This window comes from Mus caroli, unplaced genomic scaffold (assembly GCF_978045245.1).
Source record: "Mus caroli unplaced genomic scaffold, Mus_caroli_1 scaffold_8, whole genome shotgun sequence".
Taxonomy (NCBI): domain Eukaryota; kingdom Metazoa; phylum Chordata; class Mammalia; order Rodentia; family Muridae; genus Mus; species Mus caroli.
The window spans coordinates 18,654,472-18,679,288 of NW_028227263.1; the positions used below are offsets into that span (position 1 = coordinate 18,654,472).

General features: G+C 47.9%; 1 protein-coding gene across 1 annotated transcript; it reads right to left on the minus strand.

Moving 5' to 3' along the window:
• Nucleotides 1–12,644: 12,644 nt before the first annotated feature.
• CUNH16orf54 (chromosome unknown C16orf54 homolog) lies at nt 12,645–15,323 on the minus strand. Its single transcript, XM_021165923.3, has 2 exons — nt 15,219–15,323; nt 12,645–14,520 (listed from the first exon to the last, which is right to left on the minus strand). Exon 2 carries the CDS (start codon nt 14,427–14,429, stop codon nt 13,752–13,754), a length of 678 nt encoding a protein of 225 aa, XP_021021582.1. The 5' UTR covers nt 14,430–14,520; nt 15,219–15,323; the 3' UTR covers nt 12,645–13,751.
• Nucleotides 15,324–24,817: the final 9,494 nt, after the last annotated feature.

A 24,817-nucleotide genomic window follows, 5' to 3' on the forward strand; every position in this document is an offset into this window, starting at 1 on the left:
GGGGTGAGTCCGGAGCAGACAGAGGGGAGTGGACTGCACTCAGGGGGAGCATGAATCCCACACATGTCTCTTCCACAGAATTGCTGTTATTGCTTTTAGATGCAAGGTCTCATTAGCTCACATAGTCTCGCCTGGCCTGGACCTCACTGTGTAGCCAAGGCTGTCTTTGAGCTACTAATCCCTAAACCGTCACCTCCCAAGTGTTGGGAACCAGCATAAGCCACTATGCCTGGCTAGTGCTGCAATTATTTTTTAAGGACTCTGTCAGGCTGAATTTCAAGGTCAATTTTGAACTCAGAGATGGATAGACCCTTCCAGGATTCTCTGAACTCTGTGACCTGGGAAGGGATTCTATTACTGGAGGAAAGCAAGTAAGACTCTAGGCAAGCCAAAGTAGCACTTGCTCTCCTCGTAGCAGAGAGAGAGGTGCCGGGTTTCCAGGCAGAGGCAACTGCATGGGCAGAGGCCCAGAGGAAGGTAATGGCTTGCATTGTGTGCTGAATTAGTTGATGCTGGGCCCTGGAAAACAAGATGACTAGGGGATGGTCTGGCTCCAGACCACAAAATGGTAGGTCAGAGGATTTGGACTGGGTCCCAAGAACAATCAGATTCAAGCTAGAAAATAAGCTACGCCCATTTTCAATGCAGATTCGGTCCCCTGAAGAAGGATGCAGGGAGGTGAAGGGATGCTGCCTGGGGAGGCTTGGATGAGGGTCTTGCCAGTGAAGCAGGCACCAGTGTGGGCAGAGCAGTGGTCCTCAACCTTCCAATTGCTGTGACCCTTTAATGCAGTTCCCCGTGTTGTGGTGACCCCCAACATAAAATTATTCTTGTCACTACTTCATAACTGTAATTTTATTATCGTTAGAAATCTATGCAGGATATCTGATGTGGGACCCCTGTGAAAGGGGTCCTTGTGGGTTATTCAAACCCCAAAGGTGTCATAACCCACAGGCTGAGAACTGCTAGAGTAGAGGCTAGAATCTTTTGGAGGTCTCAGGGGGCAGAGGGAAGACATGGCAGAAGAGGACTCCCCCCTTTCACTTGGTGGTGGGTTTCCTGTTCAGCCTGGGTCTAGGGTTAGAGCACTTCTCAAGGCTGCCCCATGCCCAGTGCGAAACCCATTTGACAAATGGCCGAATTGACTCAATGAGTGGATGAGTGAAGGTGATGACTGCCATCCTCTGTGACATCATCAGTGCACCTGGAGGATGAGAAGGGTCCCATTCCCTCAGTTAATGATGGGGGAGGGGCGAGGTGTCAACATCTCCGTGCTACCCACAAGGAGACTGGCTTACAGAGCCAAGAGCATTGCTGGAGGTTACATATCAACACGGTGGTGGGGCAGCATTTGGAGGCGTTCTCCACTCCTTCCGTGGATGTCTGGCACTACTCAAAACAGACTAGGAGATTTGTCCTTTTGGCGATGTGTCTGGGTCCGGGGTTAGGGCGGAGTCCAGAAGAACAATGGAAAAGCAGTTCAGGGAAATTCATAGAAATGGCCTTATGACCACCAGAGGGCAATGTAACCCCATGGCTTGATTTACACCCTCTTGGGGATTCAAAAAGACAATAGGCCAGGTGGCCAGGAGTACAAACGGCAGCAGCTGCTCCGGAAGACAAGGCTAGAGCTGGAGGAGCTGCTTGCTGTGTTCTCAGCACTCACCAGGCAGAGCCGGAGGATTGCCAGTTCGAGGCCAGTCAGGTCTATATAGTTAGGCCTGGACTGCAGACTGGAATCCTCTTTCAGAGGAGAAGAAAGCCAGGGCTGGGCCTAGTGCCTCAAGACTATAATCCTAGTACCTGAGAAACTGAGGCAGGAGAACCACATTTTGGAGGCCAAAATGGGCTGCATAAACCTTGTCTCAAAAAAGTAAGAACAAAACAAAGAGACTTCACTCAGGAAGGAGTAGAAAGCTAGGGGAATCCTTCCACCGACTTGCCAGCCCAGTCTTGTCATCAGATATTCACCCAAATGTCGAAGGCAGCCTAGTGCTGTGCAAAGCCCAGCTTGGGCCGCACCTCATTCACACACAGGCCCATTTGCTCTCCTACTCACCTACCTACACTGCCATCTAGTGAACCCTGTCCCACCGTTCAATCTAGTCACCAACAGAAGCTATGTTAGGCCAGAGAGGGGAGGTGTTCCTTCAAGGACAGCAAGAGCTCAAACTGAAGCTGAGAGAGATTGCTTCCATGCCCAGGAGTCCCGTGCCAAGGCCAAGGAAGGGAGGAGGCATTTAAAGCCATCAGGACCTCTTAGCAAGCCAGAACATTTCTGGAAACCATCTTGCGTTTAAAAAAAGATCTCTCTGTTGTGTTGATGGAGCAGACGCACATTGTTTATCACTTGCTCTGGAAGGAGGTAAAAATCTCCAAATGCTGCTGAATCCCCTGGCTTTGTTCCTGTGGTGTCCCGAGTGATCGATCATTTTAGACAGCTCCCAATATTTCAGCTCTGCTCTCTGAAGCCTTGGGTAACTCAGTTCTGTGAGGCCAAATTCTGAACTACAGAAAAATCTGATCCCTGGATCATTGGTAAATTTGCACCTACCCCTGCGCACAGCAGGTTTCTTCTGACGGTGAGGGCAGCCTTTTACATGTTCCAGTCGGTGGAAACTGGCAGAGCCCTTAAAGGAACCATCGGGTGAGGGGATCATCATAATGTAGCTTAGTGTGGTAGGCCCTGGGCAGCCTCTTTCTCTAGTGCTTCAGTTAAAAGATTCAGGAGTCCTACAGAGCAGCCCCAGACCCAGCATGGTAGAGTTTCAAGAGGCTGAGGCCAAAGGATCAATGCTGGCCTGGAGTATAGAGAGAGCCAGTCCTAAGAAAACAAGGGCTGGAATGTAGCTCAGTGGCAGAGTACATCCCGAGGGACATGCACACATACGACGTACATACATACGTACACACACACGGTGGACATACAGATATGCACACACATGGTGAACATACAGATGTGCACACACACGGTGAACATACATACGTGCAGACAAAACATCTGTACACATAGAATATAATAATTAAAAACAAAGCAATCAACAACAACAACAACAACAACAGCAAAAACCCCAGTGTTTTGCTTTGTGGGTATGTATATGCCTGGTGCCTGTGGAGGTCAGAGGTCAGATTCCCCTGGAGCTGAAATTACAGACTGTGGTAAGGAACCATGTGGGTGCTGGGAACTGAACCCAGGTCCTCTGGAAGAGCACCCAGTGCTCCTAACTTGGAAGCCATTGCTCCAGTCCCTCAAGCTGGATCCTTAACTATAACAAAGAAATGGATTTCATGGCAAGTCAGAATGAAGTTATGCTATCAAATTTATTAAGCTAAGGGTAAGGGAAGGTATGATGGTGCATATCTTTAGTCCCAGCACTCAGGAGATAGAGGCAGGGGGAATCTGTTAGTGTGAGGCAAGCCGGGGCTACATAGTAACCTTGTTTCAAAAAAAAAAGATAAGAAATATTATGGATTCTGTGTTTAAATATGAGCTTTGAGAGGAAGAGGGAGAGAACAGAGAGACAACAACTCAGAGACAAAGAGACTGAGAGATTTAAAGGAGAACACTGTACACTTGGTGTCTTTACAGATAGGGTTTTGTGATTTTTTCCAAGTTATAATTATTCAAAGGTTGTCATTTCAAAAAAGAATTACAACTTCCCACCATATGTGTTCCAGGGTTAAATGCAGATTATCAGGCTCAGTGGCGGTGCCCTTAGCAGCGGAATGATTTTACGTCTCTAGCTTGTTTTTTTGTTTGTTTGTTCTGTGTTATTTTGAGACAAAGTCTCACTGTATAGCCCTGGCTGACCCAAAACCCACTATGTAGAGCAAGCCGGCCTCAGACTCAGAGTGACTTGCTTGGTTCTGCCTCTGGAGTGCAGGAATTAAAGGCATGCCCCCCCACCACTGTGCCACCCGGCTGGCTTGTTGCTTTTAGCAACCTCACTGGAGACCTGTGTAGAAAGACAGATGTCACCACTGTGGCTAGTTTTACCCCAGACTTAGGGCCTCTATCCCCTCCCAGTCCCTGTAAATTTCATCTTTCTGTTTTTGCTTCATTGTATACAATGCCGATGATTGAATTAAGTGCTGCACACATCGATTTACATGGTTACTGATTTCTTCTGTCTGACTCCAATTTTCTACCCCATCTCTCCCTAACCCTCAGCTGAGAAGCTGAGATGTCCTCTCTCCTCCCTTCTGCCTCTGTGAGCCAGGTTGTTTCCGTTGGAAATCGGTCTCTAGAAATGAGATCGTGGCTTCAGCCCCTCTGCCTAGGTGCTTTATGCTCTACAAATATTGACCCCTTATCAAATGCTGCTTGCAAATATTTTCTCCCAACTCTATATTGTCTCTTCATTCTGCCTCCTTATGCCTGCTAATCTTATATTGCTTGTCAGATAAACACCAGACCTACACATGATCCTTATGATTATGATATCGTTATGATAAGGAGTGGACATCCTGTCTCCAGTTAGTCATGCCTGTTACTGGGGCAAGCAAGGTCTTCCTGAGTAGTTTACCTACTTTCATAACCTCTGAGTGTGTCTAATCTAGCAGGAGCTGCCCTGGCTTTGTGTCAGTCCTGGCACTGGCTTGGTTAATCCTACAGGTGGCTCTTTCCCTGGCCTTGAGTAGCTTGCTTTCATGCGCACACACACACACACACACACACACACACACACACACACAGACACGCTTGATTCCTTGCCGAGCAGTTGAGAGAAATCCTCTAACAACTGGGGCTGCGGGCTGCTCAGCTCTCTCCTCTGGAACCATCTCCAAGCCTCTGCCTCAGTCACTCCTCTCTCAGCTCTCTCTCTCCTGCTCAAGAGTCCTCTGGGCAGCTCCTCACACACCTGCTTGCTTTCTCTCTGGAATCTTGTTGCTCTCCTCATTCGTTGCCTGTGGTCTGCAGCTTCCTGAGTTTTTGTGGCTTCACGGTGGTGGCTGCAGAAACCCAACTACTGATGCTCCATTCTGCCCCGAAAGATTCCAGGAGTGAAATTGCAGATGATCCCAGAGGGCTCTCCAGGTGAACACCACAGACACACTGTCTTTCCTGCCTCAAAAGCTTTTCTCCAAGCTGACAGTGGTGGCTCAGCACTCAGGAGGCAGAGGCAGGTGGATCTCTGAGTTTGAGGCCAGCCTGGTCTACAGAGTGAGTTCCAGGACAGACAGAGGTACATAGGGAAACCCTGTCTGGCAGGGAGAACAGGGAAACCAAACCTGTTCTACATTCAATAGACTCCTGTTTGCTTTTGCCTCTTTTCCATTTCCTCTGATTTTTTTTTTTTTTTTTTTTTTTCTTTTTGAGACAGGGTCTCACTATGTAACTCTGGCTGGCCTGGAGCTCTCTAGGCAGATATGCAGACCAGGCTGACCTTGAACACACAGAAATCTGCTCGCCTCTGCCTCTCGTGTGTGTGTCACCATGCCCAACTATTTCCTCCTACTAAAAACCATTTTGCTTTATATCATAAAACGTGTTGAAAATATTTCTTTCTTCTTGAACTCAGTCCCCCAATGCCAATTTTACCATTAAATTTTTTGCAGTCATTATAATTTCTAGAACCTTTTTTGGTTCTAGATGTCTTTCTTGGCATTTGAGTAGGTTGCCTCACGTTCAGGAAGTTGTGTCATTTGGTTAAGATGCCCCATTTCGATCAGTGGCTCCCGCTCCCTCCCCTGCCAGGAGGACATTTGGTAGTGTCACACTGTCACAGCTAAGAGGATGCTATTGGCTCCTAGCTGGTAGAGATGCTTTGAAATACCAAGAAAGCTTGCCACAAGGAACAATTATCTGTTTCAACATGTCTATAGTGCAAACGTGGGGGATAGTGATCTGAGAGTGGCTGCCCCGACTCTGAGCACTAAAGGCCAAGACAAGGGGCTCTGACCATCCATCCATCCACTCATGAAGTCTTTCCAGACAAATTGTTCAGCTTTGACTGGTGATTGACATGATCCATATGGGCCAAGATTTATTCCATTTAGATCTTAGAGGTAAAGATTTATAAACATTTAAGAAATTATTGTTTTATCTTATTTTACCTAAAAATCTACTTCTCCTAGAAAAGTCAGAAAGATGAGCTGGCACATGCCTATAATTCCAGCACTCAGGAGATGGAGGTAGGACAGGAGGGTCAAGAGTTAGAGGCCAGACTGGGACACATTTTGAGAAGCAGGAGAAAGGTTGGGAGACACTCAGTAATGCACTTCTGTACACACGTGGGGACCCGAGTTCAGATCCCTACCATTCGCCTAAAAGCCAGGTATGCACGCATACGTCCTTTAACCGTAGCATTGGAGAGGGGTAGACAGGTGGGTCTCAGAAGCTCACTGGCCAGCCAGCCAATTGGGGAGCCCAAGTTCAGTGAGAGACCCTGCCTCAAAAAATAAAGTAGAGAGTGGTTAAAAAAGACATGCCATCCACCTCCAACCTATACACATCTACATACACGCATTTGCACCTACACACTTATATGCACAGATTCACACAAACAGGGGCATAGTTAAAAAGACAGAGGGGGAGGAGTGTTTATTGAGGTTTAGGGGGTTAGCATTTTCAGCAGGCTCAGTTTAGATACGTGGTGGTTAACAGTGGTCACTTGACAGAATCTAGAACCATCATGAAGACAAACACATCTGGGCATTCTGGGCGTGTCGATATTGGAGTTCTAACTGGGTTAAGTGAGGTAGGAAGAGTTACCCTAGCTGTGGGTAGCACCTTGGGCTCAACAAAAAGGAACAAGTGAACTGAAAACCAACTTCCGCTGATCTCTGCTTCCTGGCTGTCTTAGTCACTGTTCTATTGCTGTGGGGAGAGACATCATGAGCAAGGCAACTCGGAAAAGAAAGCATTTAGTTGGGGGCTTCTTTATAGCTTCAGAGGTAAGTCCATGGCCACCGTGGCAGGGAGCATGGAGGTAGGCTGGTAGGTATGGTGCTGGAAAAGAGGCTGAGAGCATTTTTTTTGTTTTTTGGGGTTTTTTTTTTTTTGTTTGTTTCTTGCTTTTTGCAAGACAGGGTTTCTCTGTGTAGCTCTGGCTGTCCTGGAACTCACTTTGTAGACCAGACTGGCCTCGAACTCAGAAATCCGCCTGCCTCTGTCTCCCGAGTGCTGGGATTAAAGGCATGTGCCACCATGCCTGGCCTGAGGCTGAGAGTTTATATTTGATCCACAAACACAAGGCAGAGATTTCAAAATTCCAGAATGGCCTGGGCTTTTGAAATCTTATCACCCAGCCCCAGTGACACACCTCCTCCAAGGCCACACCTCCTCCAAGGTCACACCTCTTTTATCAAGGCTACACCTCCTAATCCTTCCCAAACAGTCCACCCACTGAGAACCAGACATTCAAATAGATGCACCCATGGCGGCTCTCATTCAAATGCCACACTGACTTTGGGTTAAATGTGAGCAGCTACCTTGTGTTCCTGTGGCCACACTTTCCCTTCCATGAGGGAGCCACACCCTCAAGCTGGGAGCTGAAATATCCCACCCCACCCCACCCCCACCCCACCCCCACTCCCGTCCTCTAAGTAGTTTTTACCTGGTATTTTGCCACACTGATCAGATCAACACAAGATACAATGTGGAAAAAAAGGAGACAGGAAGGTAACTAGGTACCATCCAGTGAATTGTGATTGACCTCGGGAAGCGTGGGTGACATACAGCCAGAACCCAGGAGGCGGGTAGGGACAGAAGTGGGCAGAATATGGGTCATTTGGGATGGTTGGGGGTGGGGCTCAAGGAAAGCTTCCCTGAGTGTGTGTAGGAGACAATTGTGTGTGAGTGTGTGTAGGAGATAATTGTGAGGGAGTGGCTAGGTGTAGCGAGGGAGCTCTTGAGTTTGAGAGACCTGAGCGTATGATCCCTCATGGAAGGGAAAGGACGGCTGAAGGAACACGAAGCATTTAGTTAAGGCATAGGTTTGACTTCAGGTTACAAACATCCACAGTGGGTAATGATATATATAAAATAAAGCGTTGGGCTTTAACATGCACTAGCACTAGGTAGGCAATTCTGGGCTGGTGTGGTCTTTCATAGACCGTCCAGTGCCTCCTCTCTAACTGTTCAGCTGTCCCTAAGATATCATTGCCCGTAGCAGTGATGTTCCATACCATGTCTGAATTCTAGCACAGTTACCTAACCATGCTTAGCTACCAAGGATTCTGGGGAGTGGGGCCTTCTTTTGGGTGGCCATGAAGCCCATTATAAACCATACTGGTGTTCCTGCTGAATAAGAGAATAGATGTATGGGGACCATATCTGCTGCAGCTGGAGGTAGAAACTCTGGGATCATTCAGGCAAAGGCAGCTGAAGTTGAAGTTCTGGGTAAAACTGCCTGGGAAGAGCGTGTGGAGACAAAGAAGGGTTAGTCAGGTCTGATCCCTAAAAGAGAAGACAGGATGGGGCAGGGGTACCATAAGGTTGCAGAAGCTGAGGGAAGAAGGTTCAAGACTGAAGTCAGCACAACGAATGCCCAGATGGAGAGATTGCTCAGTGGGTGAGACGGCAGGAAGGCTGTGAACTCAACATGTTCAAATACCAAAGATTAGCCTGGAGTGGTGGCAGCCCAGTGACTGAGCTGCAGGGTGCTCTTCCAGAGCACCCAGGTTCCATTTCTAGCACCCACCCAGTAGTGGATCACAGCATCTCTAACTCGAGTCCTAGGGGAATCTGATGCCCTCTTCTGGCTTCTGTGGGCACTGCACACAGGTGTACACAGACATGTGTGCTGGTAGAACAGGTGTATACATAAAATAAAACTTAAAAAAAATGAAGTGGAGAGGGCCAATGAGATGGATCAGTGGGAAAAGGCACCTGTTGCCAGCCCTGATAACCTGAGTCCAATTCCAAGAACTTACACGGCAGAAAGTAACCAACTCCTGTAAGCTGTCCTCTGACGGTCACATGCATGGTGTGTGTGTGTGAGTGAGTGTGTATGTGTGTGTGTGCTGAATCAGACAGACCGTGTTCTAGGAAAATAGTTGGCGGAAACTTCTGACCTCCACATATTAGGTGTGTGTCTGTCATTCCAATATTTGGGAAAATAAGGCAGGAGGATTGGTAGTTAGACTGACCAGCCCGGGCTACATAACATGACTTTGTCTTAAAAACCAAACAAGGGCTAGAGAAATACCACAGAAGGTAAGAGTCGTTCTGTTCTTGCAGAGAAATCAGGTTTAGTTCTCAGTATCCACATGGTAGCTCACAACCATCTGTAAATGTACATGTGGCATACATATGCAAATACAGTCAAAACTCCCAAAATAAAATAGATAAATCTAAAAAAGAAATTAAAACAAAACCAAGCAAAAACCCCATCAAACTGGTATTCCTCCCCTAGAACCTCCCCCACTCCTGAGAATTGTCTCTGGCTTTTACTTGGTAAATTTGCATTCACTGTGGTGGAACAGAGAAATCTCTAACAAGACTCCTCTGTCCTCCCAAAACAAAAATTCTTTCAGTTCAGTTTTTTTTTTCTCTTTTGAAACGGAATATCATTATTATGCCGCTCAAAGTAGACTTCAGCCCAAAGGCTCATGCTAGCCCCTCAGCCCAGCCTGATGACGAGCCTGACTCTCTGGACCTGCAGACACCGGCGCACACCTGGCCTCAAGTCTGCCGGTTTCAATCCGTTCATCAGTGGGTCCGAATCACGAGCTTTTCCGGACGACGCAAAGACAAACGCCTATTCACCCCAGATAGTATACAGAACACAGACCAAATAAACAACTTACCCACCCAAATCCAGCCTGGTGAACCAATGAGTTTATACTCACGGATGAATCAAAACCAGCTGCGGTCAATGAAGACCCACCTCAGTATAACTCGGGAGAGCCGCACATCGGCTGGAAGCGCCAAGGAACTCTCCTCTTTCTGACATTTCTCGTTACACATTTATACAGTCTCGCAGGGGTAGGAGGTAGGGAGTCGGGGGATGGGGAAGCAGGGGGTGGGGGATGGAGGGGTGGGGGATGGGGAAGCAGGGGGTGGGGGATGGAGGGGTGAGGGATGGGGAAGCAGGGGGTGGGGGATAGAGGGATGGGGGATGGGGAGTGTTCCAGATGGGAAACTTGAGTTTCCAGGAGGGAATGTTTCCACTGAGAGAAAATAGGAGTTGCTTTTGCCTGCATTTAGGCAGCCGTACATACTGTAGAAATGCACACAGAGCAAAAGCACTCATAGGTGGGAGCCATAGAGACCGAATGGGCCAGGATACTAACGGCTCCTGAGGGACACCTTCAGTGAACTCCCACAAGCCTTGCCTTGAAAGGTTTCCTCGCCTCCCAACAGAGCAACCCTGAGGACCAAGCCTGTAAGAATTGGTCTTTTCCAGATATTTAAGATCCAAATTTCCTGCCTGGTAGTTGATGTGGTAGGGCCAAGGTCCTTGTATGTGGTGGTATTACTGGCTGGTGGTTCCTGGTGCTGTAGGAAACCAAGCTAAGCAAACGGTGAGGAGCAAGGCAGTAAGCAGCACGCCTCCATGGCCTCTGCTCCATTCACAGATCCGGGCACTGTGCCTTCTGCCTGCAAGTTCCTGGCCTGACTTCCGTGGAGGGTGGACCGCGGGTTGTAAGCTGAAATAAACCAGTTCCTTCCAAAGTTGCTTTGGTCACCGTGTTTCATCATAGCAATAGAAGCTATAACTAAGACACTGGAGATGTACTAAAAACAAAAACTTTCAAAAGCAGAAAACATTTTCTGTCAACCCTGCCGGTTTGGGCTTGTTTGGGGGACTGCCTGGAAATTTCAGCAACCCCTGTTCTCACACCTATGGCCTTCATAGGTCTAGGAGAATAAATGTAGTTTTTCTCAAAAAAAAAAAAAAATCCAATTTAGAGTGCCCTCAAGCTTGATCTTGGTAACCTCCCTCTGATCCAGTTCTGCCAAAGCTGAGCTCACAGCCTCTAATTACAAAGCTTAAGGAATGTCTGATCTCAACATACAAGCTTAGCTTTGACCTAGAATTCCTGAGGGCAAAAGTGCCGGATAAGCACACGGTTTGGACACAGTATTGCTGTATTTGTTTATTGTGTTTTCAGTTCCTAAAGACATTAAGGAGGAGAAAACCATCAAAATTAACAATTAAAATGAAGTGGAGAAGAGAAGGTGCTCTCTGGCACACCTGTTACCTCAACCTAGCACACAGGAGAGTTGTGAATTCTAGGCTACCTCAAAAAGGGGGCAAAGGGGCAAAGGTGGGGTTGAGAGATGGCTTAAGGGCTAAGAGCACTGCCTGCTCCGTCAGAGAACCTGGGTTCGATTCCCAGCACCTACATAGCAGCTCACAGCCATCACTACTGTTCTAGGAGATCTAGTGACCTTGTCTGCTCTCTGTGGGCACCAGGCACATGATGTACATACATTCAGACAAGAGACTCACACACAGAAAATAAAAATAAGTAAATATTTTTAAAATAAAAATAAAAAGTTGGAAATAAAGGAAAAAGAGTAAAATGCATCTTTCTTTTCTTTTCTTTTTTTCCAAGACAGGTTTTTCTCTGTGTAGTCCTCATTGTTTTGGAACTCACTCTGCAGACCAGGTTGGCTTCAGAGATCTGCCTGCCCCTGCTGGGATTAAAGATCTGCACCACCACCACCCAGATTTGCATCCATATTTTTAGAGAGTTGTTTGATTTTAGTTACTTATATGCCATGTGTCTGTGTGTGGTTTGTACAAATGAAAGAGGGAGAAGCTTAACCCGAGCTGAGGCCGGACTGGGCCACTCTGTAGTAGGGGGAAAGCTTGGTGGCCCCATCGGGTGCCAAGAGACTCTGCCATCCCAGAACTCCGATGGCAAGATGCTAAGGATGAGTACTGAGCCCTGAAGGGGAGGAGTGGGCAGAGGTGAGGAGTGCGACCGGGACTCTGATCTAGAGAAGATTTTCTCTCCTGAGCTGGGGTTCTTTTTCTTTATTAACCGCATGTGCGTGCATGCGTGTGTGTGTGTGTGTGTGTATGTGCCCTACATGTATGTATATGCTCATGGAGACATAAGAGAGCATTAGATCCCCTGTAACTAGAGTTACAGGACCCAACATCTTCCGCTAGAGCATGCTCATCCCTGCTTATCACAGCTGTGCCTTCTCCCCAGTTAATGTGTCTAATTATCTATGCTCTTACTCATTCCTCCCTATTAAGCTTTGTGTATGCTGCAATCCAAAAACCTCTCCTTCCCTCCCCTTTCCCTCACACTTTTTCTTCCTTCCTTTCTTTTGACAGAGTCTTACTAAGTAGCCCAGGCTGGCCTTGAACTTGGGATCTCCCACCTCAGCCTCCCGAGTGCTGACATTTCAGGCTTGTCCCACCACCTCTGGCTCATTCTCTTTTCTTTTAATAAGGAGCAGAGTTTGAGGTCAAAGTCTCCAGTAGGCAACACTGTTTCCTTAGGGCTCCATTGTCTACATTGTATTTATTTTCATGTTTCTGTTTTCTTTTGAGTCAGGTTGCAACTTGGTGTTGGTTAGCCTGGAAATCACAGAGATCCCTCTGCCTCAGCTTCCTGAGTGCTGGGATTCAGCCACTGGCAGGCCTGGCCTGGCTTTTTTTTTTTTTTTTTTTAAACTTGTGTCAAATAATACTGGAAATACTGATTTCCCACTTACAGAGGTCATACAAAAAGGATTCACTTTAAAACAAATTTATTAAGCATACAGCGAACCGATTTAAGTAAAAATATAAAGTAAATGATAAAACAAAAACTAAACTGATACGGCAGATCGTCATACTCTTGACTGAAGTTTGGAAAGTCAGATTTCCAGATGCTGAAAGCTCCATCTTCCCCACTGCGAGCCCCTCTCCTAAAGGAGAAGTCAGCTGGCGGGCACACATGCATTTGGGACTCCGTTTCTACGGCATGGGCCACTGTAAGTAAGTCTGCCTCACAGCAAACCTGCCTCTCTAGACCACTCCAGCAAGCTGGGGGGAAAGATGGCAGAGGCTATGTTTGGGGAGCGACCTTTCTCTGGGAAAAATCTTCATTCCCATATTGGAACAAACTCAAGTTCTCGATAGGCCATGCTTTTCTTTCTTTTTTTTTTTTTTTAATTTTTAAGGCCATGCTTTTCTTAACACAGAATAAAACTGCACTGTAGGACGTGTGCAGCCATAAGTCAAGGGGCAGAGGAGTCTACTGATCTGTTTTGGTTCTGTGTCCCAATTCCAAGCAAGGACAGCTTCTCCAGCGTGGTTCGGAAAATCCCATGTTGGCGTTTAATAGCCAAGGCCATTATTTGTACGGAATCAAAGACGCCTCCTGGATTTGTCCTCTGTGTTTTCCTAGAGGGCCTCACAGTGGTGGGAGGGAGTGGCCAGGCGCAGATAGGGTGTGTGGCTCTGGAGAGCAAGATTCTTGCCATCTCCAGCAGACATGACTGACACTCATAACTACAAGCTCTGGGCTGTTGGTCAGCCTCCCAATCAGGACCTCTTCCTTCTGATAGGCTGTCTTAGGTAAGTTTATACCCTGACGTGCCATCTTGAAGCCTTCTGGCCTATAGCCAACTAGCCTTGCCTTCAATTCTCAGAGTCACAATTTAGGCATTTTAATCTAAGCTGAACTTCAGGCAAGCCTTGGAGCGCAGGCTGTCCACACTCTTAGCCTGCCCACCAGCCAGGTGCAGAAGACAGAAATTTCCACACAAAATTTCCAGCACAAGGGTCAGGCCTAAGGCTGGAGCTGACCCCTGTAGTCCCTCTGAGGTGGGAGTTAGTCTTGCAGGTCCTGAAGACTCAGAAGCCCACGCTGGTCCGGCCTTCCCTCTTCCAGAATGCTGAGATCTGCTCCAGGGTGACCCGAGGCTGGAGACCCCAATCAGGCTCCAGGCTCCCTTGTCTCGGCCGCCAAGGCCTGGGGCTCCCAATCTGCAAGCCAGCCTCTGGCATGGGCTCAGACCCAACCCAGCTCACCAGGCTTGTGTCATGGGGCCTCTCCTCTTGGGTCTGAGGCCTCCAGAAGGTGCTCTGGGCTGGGACTTCTGGTGGGGTCTGAGGAACTAGAGAACTGGGCGAAGAGTGCGGGGATGAAGTGGCCGGTGGAGCAGTTGCTCTGCCCTCCAAGGTGCCCCCGGGGGTTGGGGGATCTGGAGCCCTGTCCATCAGCAGAGGCATGGAGGAGCCGTACCAATCCTCAGAGCGCTCCCGGGCGCTGCTCGTGGGCTCAATCCACAGTTCTCCTCCAGGGCGCCAGACTAGGGTGGGGGCACGCTGGCTGGGGTCTGGTTGCGGGCGGCGGAACAGGCGTTCGGCCAGTACAGCAGTAGTTATGATGAAGAAGGCTGTGAGAGAGGCCAGGCCCAACATGATGGGAATACAAGGGCCGCAGGGAATTACTACCCACACTGCTGTCTCCACCGTAGGCTCAGGGAGCCCCTCCGTGTGCCCAGAGGGCTGCTGAGGCGTCACGGGCATCTGGGAGACTCAGTGTGGACTCAGAACAGTCAGGGAACGTCTCCACTGGGAGAAGAAGGAAAGGGCAGCAGCCAGAGGGTATCCCCGTTTCCTGGAAAGAGATTCAACAACGGCTCTAACAACTTGACCATGGCACAGGATGAGACAGTGCTTAGACTGCAGGTCACTGGGACTGCACATCATTGGCCTTCTATTTAAACTGTAACTTCACTTCAGAACCTCAGAGACAGACTGGGAGTCGGGGGCGCTGGATCTCTTTGTCCCTCATCTTGCGTTCCTGCTCCCACCCCCACCCCCACCCGCTGTCAATTCGGCTCTTCTAATTGGCTTATTGAGCATGGGTGGCAAAACTAGAGAGGAGCAAAGGGGACGCAGAGAGGTCAAGAGCAAACCAGGGGAGGCCGGAGAACAAGCCAGAGCTGGCTGAGTCTCCCCTGCACAGTTGCAGGCCTCACTTCCCCTCCAGCCCCACCCCCCACCTCCGATGACAGATCAAAGGTCTGGGGCTCTCAGGTCTTGCCTCAGTCTCAAGTGAGGGGACTTGGAATGAGAGAGAACTCCCTTGCTGGCCCCTCCCTTCTGTATGCACCTACTCTTTGAGCCATCTTACCGCTCTCCTTGGAGGTGGCCCTGTTGTGCTATCTGGCTGTACCAGGTCTGTGGCCCGGCACCTATCCAACTTCCCCAGCTCTGCCCAATCACTGGCCTGTTTGCCTCCCTTGTTGGTATTTGTCCACATCTCTGCCACCAGTCCCCCATTTGCAGTTGCTTTCGCACCCCTCACCTCACCTGTCACCTTGCTTCAATCTTGGATTTCGCCTTCTTCAGAACCCTTCTTCCTAGTGCATGCCGGGAGGGTGTGTGTCTGGGCAGCGATCTGAAAGGCCCTGGAGGGCTGGCCTCAGAAGGCGGAAGGGAGGCTACCACCTGTTGCTGGGCGACTGTGCCCCAACTTTTTCTGCCCCCACAGAGTGTTTCCAAGGCAACCTGGGGATGTGGTCAGTGTGGTGAAGAACCACTTCCTGTGTAAGGTGGAGCCAGAATGAGCAGCTGCTTTGCTCCAGTCAGTCCCACCCCACAGGCAAGGTCCAGACCCCAGCGCCTTTACCTTGTCACCCCAAAGGCAAGGCAGACCCCAGCGCTTTCACCTTTTCACCCCAAAGGCAAGACCCAGACCCCAGCACCTTCACCATCTCACCCCAAAGGCAAGGCCCAGACCCCAGTGCCTTCACCTTCTCACCCCATAGGCAAGGCCCAGGTGCGATCACCATCTCACCCCACTGGCAAAGCCCAGACCCCAGCGCATTCATCTTCTCACCCTACAGGCAAGGCCCAGACCTCAGCTCGCTCACCCAGGGGAGAGGAAGATTACAAAGACCGGCTCAGGGGCTCCCAGAGCGCTGTGGTGTATCCTGCTGCCTGCTTCTTGGAGGGTCCCTGTCCTTCCGTCTACTCCCTGCACCCTTTTCATCCATCTGTGTCATACTTTTGTTTTGTTTGAGACAGGGACTTAAGATGTAGCCCAGGTTGGCCCCGAATACCCCCTTCCCCCCCACCCCCCAACACACACATACACACTCCCGTAAGCCTTTTGAGTGTTGGTTTCAGTCCCAGGCCACGTGCCCAGGCTCATCTCTCCACTACTTCTGATACCTAACTGTGAGAGTAATTGTTACCGGCGTTGTTTAGGCCACCATGCCTTTACATGGTGTGCATGCAGTGTCAGTGTGTGTGTGTGTGTGTGTGTAGACCAGAGTCTACTTAATTGATTTCCACCCTATTATTTTATCTTATGTGTTTGTGTGTTTAGCTCACCTGTATGTATTTTCGTCACAAGTATGCCTGGTGTTCAAGAAGGCCAGAAGGGGATGTCAGATCTCTTGGAAGTTGATTGACAGACAGTTGTGAGCCACTTTGTAAGTGCTAGGAATTGAACCTAGGCGCTCTGCAAGAGCATCAAATGTTTTTAACTGCTGAGCTCTCCCTCTCCCTCTCCCTCTTCCCTTCCCCAGTCCCTCTGCCCCCCTGTCCCCCTCCGCCCCTCTCCCCCTATACCCTCTTCCCCTCTCCTCCACCCCCCTCTTTCCTTCCCCAGTGCTAAGCTAGTAGGAGCACTTAGCTGAGCTTGCGGTGCCCATAGTTTTGAAGTGTGTGCTAAGGTCTAAGCTCAGGCCCTCATGCTTGTCAATCAGCCCTGTTGTGTTGCACTGAGCCTTCTCCCGGCCTTTGTTCCCTCCTCTGTCTTCTCTTTCTTTTTTCCAGGGTGGGGGGTGGGGCAGCAGTGGAGGAGGTGTTGGTTTGCTTATGGGTCACGCTCATGCTAGGCAAGCATTTTGCCACAATTCTTCACCACCAGCATTTCAACATATATGTTTTTCATTTGTTTTGAGACAGGGTTTCACTATGTATCATTTCTAGCTTAAAATGCTCTATGTAGACTACAGTGGACTCGGAATTGTGGCAGTCTTCTGGCTACCTTCCTGGTGCTGGGGTTACAGGGCTGTGGCTGCACATCTACTCGTACACCTACTCAGTACACCTGCTCAGTACACCTGCTCAGTACACCTGCTCACTACACCTTCTCAGTACACCTGCTCAGTACACCTGCTCACTACACCTGTTCACTACACCTGCTCACTACACACATACTCAGTACACCTGCTCAGTACACACCTGCTCACTACACCTTCTCAGTACACCTACTCAGTACACCTGCTCAGCTCTTGGGTTTTTTCCCCCACATACTCAACTCTTAACATTGTTATTCACATTCAAAAGTTATTTATTAAGCCAGGTGGTGGTGGCAAATGCCTTTAATCCCAGCAATTGGGAGGCAGAGGCAGGGGGTTTCTGAGTTTGAGAGCAGCCTGGTCTACAGAGTGAATTCCAAGACAGTCAAGGATAACCAGAGAAACTCTGTCTCAAAAAACAAAAACGAAAACAAACAAAAGAAAAGGAAGAGAAGGAAGAGGAGGAGGAAGAAGAAGAAATTGGTCAAGATAGAGCCTTGGCCAAGAAAGATTGGTCAAGTATGGCAGCACACGCCAGTTATCCTGTCATTTGGAAAACAGGTAAAATTACCAAGTGTTTAAGACCAACCTGCTCTATCCAGCAAGTTCCAAGGCAGCTAAAGCCACAAAGCAAGAGTCTGTCAGAAAACAAATAGGAAACAAAAAGATCTAGATGGTAAGCTGTGTTTGTCAGTATGAGGAAAGGATGTTTTTAATTAAAAAAAAAATTCAAATAGAAAAAAACAAAGAGCCAGGCAGTGGTGGTGCACACCTTTAATCCCAGCACTTGGGAGGCAGAGGCAGGTGGATTTCTGAGTTCGAGGCCAGCCTGGTCTGCAGAGTGAGCTCCAGGACAGCCAGGGCTACACAGAGAAACCTTGTCTCAGAAAAAAACCAAAAACCAAAAACCAAAACAAAAAAGAACAAAGCAGAGTGACCCACAGCTGTAGTCCCAGTCCCCAGGAGGCCAGAAGGAGGACTGACAGCCTGGGCTATAGAGCAAGACCCTGATCCAAAGGCAAACGAACAGACAAAAATCTAAATAAATAAATGAATAAAACCTGAAGTTTTAATTATTTTTTCTGACACTGGGTCTCTGTGGATCAAGCTGTCTCCAGCCCCCTATGTAGCTTGACTTCTGATCCTCCTGCCTCACCTTCTAAACACTCGGGTTATGGGCCACAACACGCTAAGGTTTTCCAAGTGATTCCGATGTACAGCCAAAGTGCAGCTCCACTGCTCTGGTCTCTATTTTCTGAGTCCCACAGCATCTACCCCACTAGACTGACCGGCATGTTTTGAGGAGATATCTTCCTGAATGGGTGAGGTTCCAGTGCATGCCACCCCCTTCAGTTCCTTTCCTCCTGGGTTGAATGAGTCACTGTTGATGGACCGATTACTCCTCTCCATTTTTATTTTGTTTTGTTTTATTTTGTTTCGAATCGCTCTCTCTCTAGGAAGCACGAGATGCCTTCAGATGTGCTATGCTTTTTGCCTTCATCTTTGGAGAGCTAGGATTGCAGCTGTGCCTGACCACACTCAGCTTTAACTAACGTTTCCCCTCTAACCTTAGAGACACAGCCCAAGGCCTGGCAAAGCTTGGTCAGCACTAGGTCACCAAGCTACATCTCAGACCTCCCTTGGGATTTAGAACCAAAACTAAATCTCTCTCTGAGGGACCAAATGTGTTACATATAAAACCTGGCAACTGTCTGTGGCCCTCTCTTGCATTTGTGGGTAGAGAAGTGGAGGAAGCCTTGGGGTTCAGAGGAGAATTCTGAGGGTGTCATGACCCTGAATGTGAGTTCCAGGTGCTTTCTGTCATCCAGATAGAATCCTGTCTTTGAGTCCTGTGTCCCAGTAACACAATTCTCTTTGTGCTAAGTTGTTTGAATTGGGTTTCTGAGATTTTTCACTGATCTTTTTTGGAGGTTTGTGTTATGTTTGTGTGCCAAAGACCAGCTTTGACACCAAAGGGTAAACTGAGGCAAGCAGCCACTGTGGGGATTGGTGTTGAGAGTGGCTGACGGGGTCCGTCCAGATACTGATGGGTGCTGCTGCCAATGGCAGCCAGCCCTTAGAGAAGTTACTCAGCAGCCTTTTGCTCTGAGGGAACAAAGCCTGATTTACTGGGCCTGGCACTCGCTGTGGCAAGTGAAAACTCTGAAGTCTTTTCATTCCTTGGGCCCAGCAAGAAAGAGAAGAAAAGAGAAAATTCACACACACACACACACACACACACACACACACAGGATGAAACAAAAGGCAGCATTCAATAACTTCATGCACACAAACATATACATATATGTATATACATACATGCATACATTCATACATATATACATACATACATGCATACAGACCTACAGACATATATACATTCACACATGAATTGTTAGGGCAAAGCTTCAGCAAATATGATCCAGGCATTCACACATACACATACACACATACATACATAAATACATACACACACACAACTGGTGGGTGGAGCAAGCTCCTGCACACACTCAGACAAGCATGACATTTGTACATGCACACAGATTTGATGGATGGAGCAAAGTTCCAACACACTCTCGCACAAACCTTACAGGCATACACACAGACGCATAGTTGGTGGGTGGAAGGAGCAGTCCCCCAACTTGGAACAACTGGAACAGTGTTCCAATCCCCGCACTTTAGTCTTTCTTCCATGGTGCGTATCCCAGCGAAATCTTCCAAGCAATAAAAAGTCACAATGTGCTTACATTTAGTTTTCTTCTAGAGGACGGTTGTGGAAAAAACAGTGTGTTCCCCAATACAAGTGAGAGCCAATAGCAAATTACATTTTAAATTATTCCCAGGAACACGCATACATTCACAACTAAGCGACTTGTTATGGATTAACAAAGTGTAAGCAAGCAAGGTCGTTTTCTCAGCTGGCTTCTCTTCCTGGCAGGCAGCAGTTTGTGGTGATAAAGGAAGGTGATAAATTATTTTTTATTATTTATTTTAAAAAGTAATCTTATAAAGAATCTTAAAAGAATTACAAATCTAAACTTTTATATAAAAATCAGTCATATCCATCTTAAATCTTCAGAATGCGTATCTTCTCATCAGCAATTCTTATTAAATCATATCAGGAGGCTGAGGGCAAAAATGGGTATAAGACACCAATTATCACCAGTCCAGCCCCAGTGAGAGTCACGTCAGCCAGTGCTGCCATTGTTCTTGTTCCTTGACCATAAAGAGTCCCTAGCTTAATAATAAGAGTGTGCCTTTCTGAACTTCAGATTGTTCCCTACATCAGAGTCAGTAGTAAAACCATCTCACCCCAGCTCTGTGTGTGTGATCCCACCTCTGTGTATTGAATGAGTGTGCTCCCACTTCTCTATGTATACATGTATGTGTGCTGTCATGTGCCCAGCATGGCAGAATCCATGGTGACACTGGATGAGTGGGGCTGCAGATGAAGGGCAGCCATGACTGTGATGTGGAGGAAACCCACTGCTCTAATTAGACTTTTCTGACTTTTCTGACCAAATACTCAAGAAATTTTTAAAAAGGAAACAGTTATTTGGTTTTATAGGATTCCATTGTCATCACAGTGTGTGTTTGGGGCTGGGGCTGGTAAAAACAATTTACATCAAGGCATGGCGGTGGGGGAGAACACAGGAAGGTTCCAGAGCTAAATATAACTCAAGGACACGTCCACTGTGACCTACTTCCTCCACCCCCTCCCTTTCACTTCTTCCCAGCAATGCCCTGTATTATCAAGGAGCAGAGTAGGTCATGACCTCATGGCCTAATGACCCTGAAAACGCCCTAATAGACACGCCCAGCGCTGCATGCTATTGTCCTAGGGAGTTCTTAATTCAACCAGGTTCACAATCAAGATTAACTTTCAATCCTTCTTGGAAAGAATGTAGGCTGTCAACCTGATCTAAGTTTTGGCTACTTTGGCAGTGTCAGTAAAACTATAAATTCAAAGAGTATTTTTAGGGCATGTCTTAGTCAGGGTTTCTATTCCTGCACAAACATCATGACCAAGAAGCAAGTTGGGGAGGAAAGGGTTTATTCGGCTTACACTTCCATGCTGCTGTTCATCACCAAAGGAAGTCAGGACTGGAACTCAAACAGGTCAGGGAGCAGGAGCTGATGCAGAGGCCATGGAGGGATGTTCTTTACTGGCTTGCCTCCCCTGCCTTGCTCAGCCTGCTCTCTTATAGAACCAAGACTACCAGCCCAGAGATGGTTCCACCCACAAGGGGCCTTTCCCCCTTGATCACTAATTGAGAAAATGCCTTACAGTTGGATCTCATGGAGGCATTTCCTCAACTGAAGCTCCTTTTTCTGTGATAATTCCAGCTGTGTCAAGTTGACACAAAACTAGCCAGTACAATTGACCCCTTGTCAACTTGACACACAAACACATCACTAGTAAGCCTCAACCCTTAATTTCTTATTCATCCCCAAGATCTAAACAACTTTAAAAGTCCCACAGTATTTACATATTAAAAGTCAATCCCTTTAAAATGTCCAAAATCTTTTAAAATCCAAGTCTTTTTACAATTAAAAGTCTCTTAACTGTGGGCTCCACTAAAAGTTTCTTCCTTCAAGAGGGAAAATATCAGGGCACAGTCACCATCAAAGCAAAAATCAATCTCCAACCGTCCAACGTCTGGGATCCAACTCACGATCTTCTGGGCTCCTCCAAGGGCTTGGGTCACTTCTCCAGCCATGCCCTTTGTAGCACACACGTCGTCCTCTGGGCTCCAGATGCCTGTACTCCACTGCTGCTGCTGCTCTTGGTGGTCATCTCATGGTACTGGCATCTCCAAAACACTGCGTGACCCCTTGAGTCCTGGGCCTTCAATTACAACTGGGGCTGCACCTTCACCAATGGCCTTCCATGGCCTCTCACAGTGCCGAGCCTGAGCTGCTGTGTGACCCCTTCATGCCTTCAAAACCAGTACCACCTGGGTGACCCTTACACATTACCAAGTCCTGCTGCAGAAGGAGTACAACCTTGGCTATCTCTGGAACACAGCCTCTTTGTGCTTTCAGAAAACACTTCCCAGAAGATGTCACCTCAACGATGCTGGTCTCTTCTTAATCACCGCTAATTTCTTAGCTCTAGCTAACCAGCATCAGTAGTCCCAGTAATGCAAAGTTTTTGCTTTAGTAGTTCTGGTACTTTGTTAATCACAGCTGATTCTTCAGCCCCAGCTAACCAGAACTACAAAATCTTCACAATAAAAACAGCAATGGCCCTGAAGAGAGTCTTTAATTTTCCCTCTGAAATTTCACAAAACAGGCCTCCATCTTCTGCACTGTTCTCAGCATTATCTTCCAAGCTCCTATACAACATCTGACAGAGCTCTTAACAAAGAATGGATCTTCAAGCCCAAAGTTCCAAAGTCCTTCCACAGTCCTCCCCAAAACGTGGTCAGGTTGTCACAGGAATACCCCACTCTGCTGGTACCAATTTGTCTTAGTCAGGGTTTCTATTCCTGCACAAACATCATGACCAAGAAGCAAGTTGGGGAGGAAAGGGTTTATTCGGCTTACACTTCCATGCTGCTGTTCATCACCAAAGGAAGTCAGGACTGGAACTCAGACAGGTCAGGGAGCAGGAGCTGATGCAGAGGCCATGGAGGGATGTTCTTTACTGGCTTGCCTCCCCTGCCTTGCTCAGCCTGCTCTCTTATAGAACCAAGACTACCAGCCCAGAGATGGTTCCACCCACAAGGGGCCTTTCCCCCTTGATCACTAATTGAGAAAATGCCTTACAGTTGGATCTCATGGAGGCATTTCCTCAACTGAAGCTCCTTTTTCTGTGATAATTCCAGCTGTGTCAAGTTGACACAAAACTAGCCAGTACAGGGCATCTACTACGTGTCCATCACTAGACTCCAGTGAACAATCACACACAGGCTCTGGGTATGTACTCAGCGGGAGCTGGCAACAAAGCAATGGCAGGCCAGCGTCTTGATTCTGAGCAACCGTGCAGCCCAAGCTCCTGCTGGTCCTAACACATCCTATCTAGAGAGGTACCACTCTGCTGCCTGTGGATCTTCAAATAGGTTCCCAGGATAAAACCCTGAATATTTGGGAAGTAGACAGAGGAAGGCTGATTTCGCCCTCTCTGAGGGAACAGAGCTGGAGGCCCCAGGTCAGGACTACACTCTGTCTCATAAGGCCCAGCTGGTACTTAGCACAGTGACTTAGAGAAACAGAAACTTGAAAGTTGAAGCTACTCCTGGGTTTTTTTTTAATTATCACTACATTTTATTTACACGTGTGTGCACATACATGTGAAGGGGCATGCACTCACAGAAGCCAGAGGAGATCAGGCATGCTGCTTTATCTCTCTCTACTTTATTCCTTGAGTCAGGGACTTTCACAGAACCAGGCAATAGGCTGGTGGCCAAAAACCTCCAGCTGTTCTCCTGCCCATGCCCCAAGTTCCGAGTGTACAGGAGTGTGCACAACTGGCTGTTACACAGGTGCTGGAGATTTGAACTCAGGTCCTCATTCTCACAGCAAGCAGAACCATCTTCCCAGCACGCCATGATATATATACATATACATACATATATGTGTGTGTGTGTGTGTGTGTATGTATGTGTGTGTGTAATTTTTTTGCTTGCTTTCAGCCTAATAGGCTTGCTGACTGAGTGAGCCCTGGAACTTTCCTTTCTTTGGCCTGGATCCTACTTCCCACCCCTTCCCTTCACAGTTCTCCAGCGGCAGCCCAGAGGCCAGAGCAGGAAACAGCTGGGTGCTCTGGGTTTCTGGTGCTCCTAGGAAGTTGTGATTTAGCAAGCTGAGTGTGTGCAGCGTCAGCCTGTCCACATGTCACTCGACACAGGTTGGCCACTTCACACTCGGGTTGAGTGGCCAGTGCCTGACCCTATGACACACACAGTGCCATGCATGAGATGTCCCCAAAGCAGAAGAGGACCAAAGAGACAGCACACCTCTCCAGACCCAACCACATGTGACAACTTGACAATACCAAGGCTCTTCTCCCACTTTTGTTGGAGATGGATGCACCGATGAGACTATCATGCTTGAGACCTGGAGAGATGGCTCAGCAGTTAAGAGCATTTGCTGCTCTTGCAGAGGATCCAGGCATATTGAGCAGCCTGCCCATAACACCACTTCCAGAGGACTCACCATCTCTGGTTCTGAGGGACCTGCATACACAGACATACAAAGACACTTAAAAAAGATGTACATGTTAAAGAAACTGTAGACTGGGCTGGAGGGATGGCTCAGTGCTTACGTGGGTATGGTGGCTCACAACTGCCTGAGACTCCAGTTTCCAGGGATCTGATGCCCTCTTCTGGCCTCCATGGGCACCAAAAACACAAATGGTGCACAAACATGCAGACAAAATACCTATACACATAAAATAAAATTAAATTTAAAAAGTGGTGCACATGCCATTAATCCCAACACTTGGGAACAGATGCAGGGGGATGTCTTGAGTTCAGGCCAGTCTGCTGGTTTACATAGAGAGTTCTAGGCCAATCAGAGCTACACAGTGAGAAAGTTAAAAAAAAAAATTAAAATTAAAAAAAAAGAAAGAGAAAGGAAAGAAAGAAGGAAGGAAAGGAAGTCATGTTGGGGCTAGTGAGATGGCTCAGTAGGTAAAGGTACCTGCCACCAAGCATAAGTTTCATTTGTGGGGCCCACATGGTGGAAGAAGAAAACTCATTCGAATAAGCTGTCTTCTGACCTTCACGTGTGTACTTGCCACACACATGCACACACTAAATAACTAAATAAATGCAAATTTTTTTAAAGAGGAAAAGACTATGCTTACTCCTTCTTGCTGGGTGTGTGGGGAAAGGACCCAGAAAGTAGGCAGGGAGTCAGAGCGGAGGATAG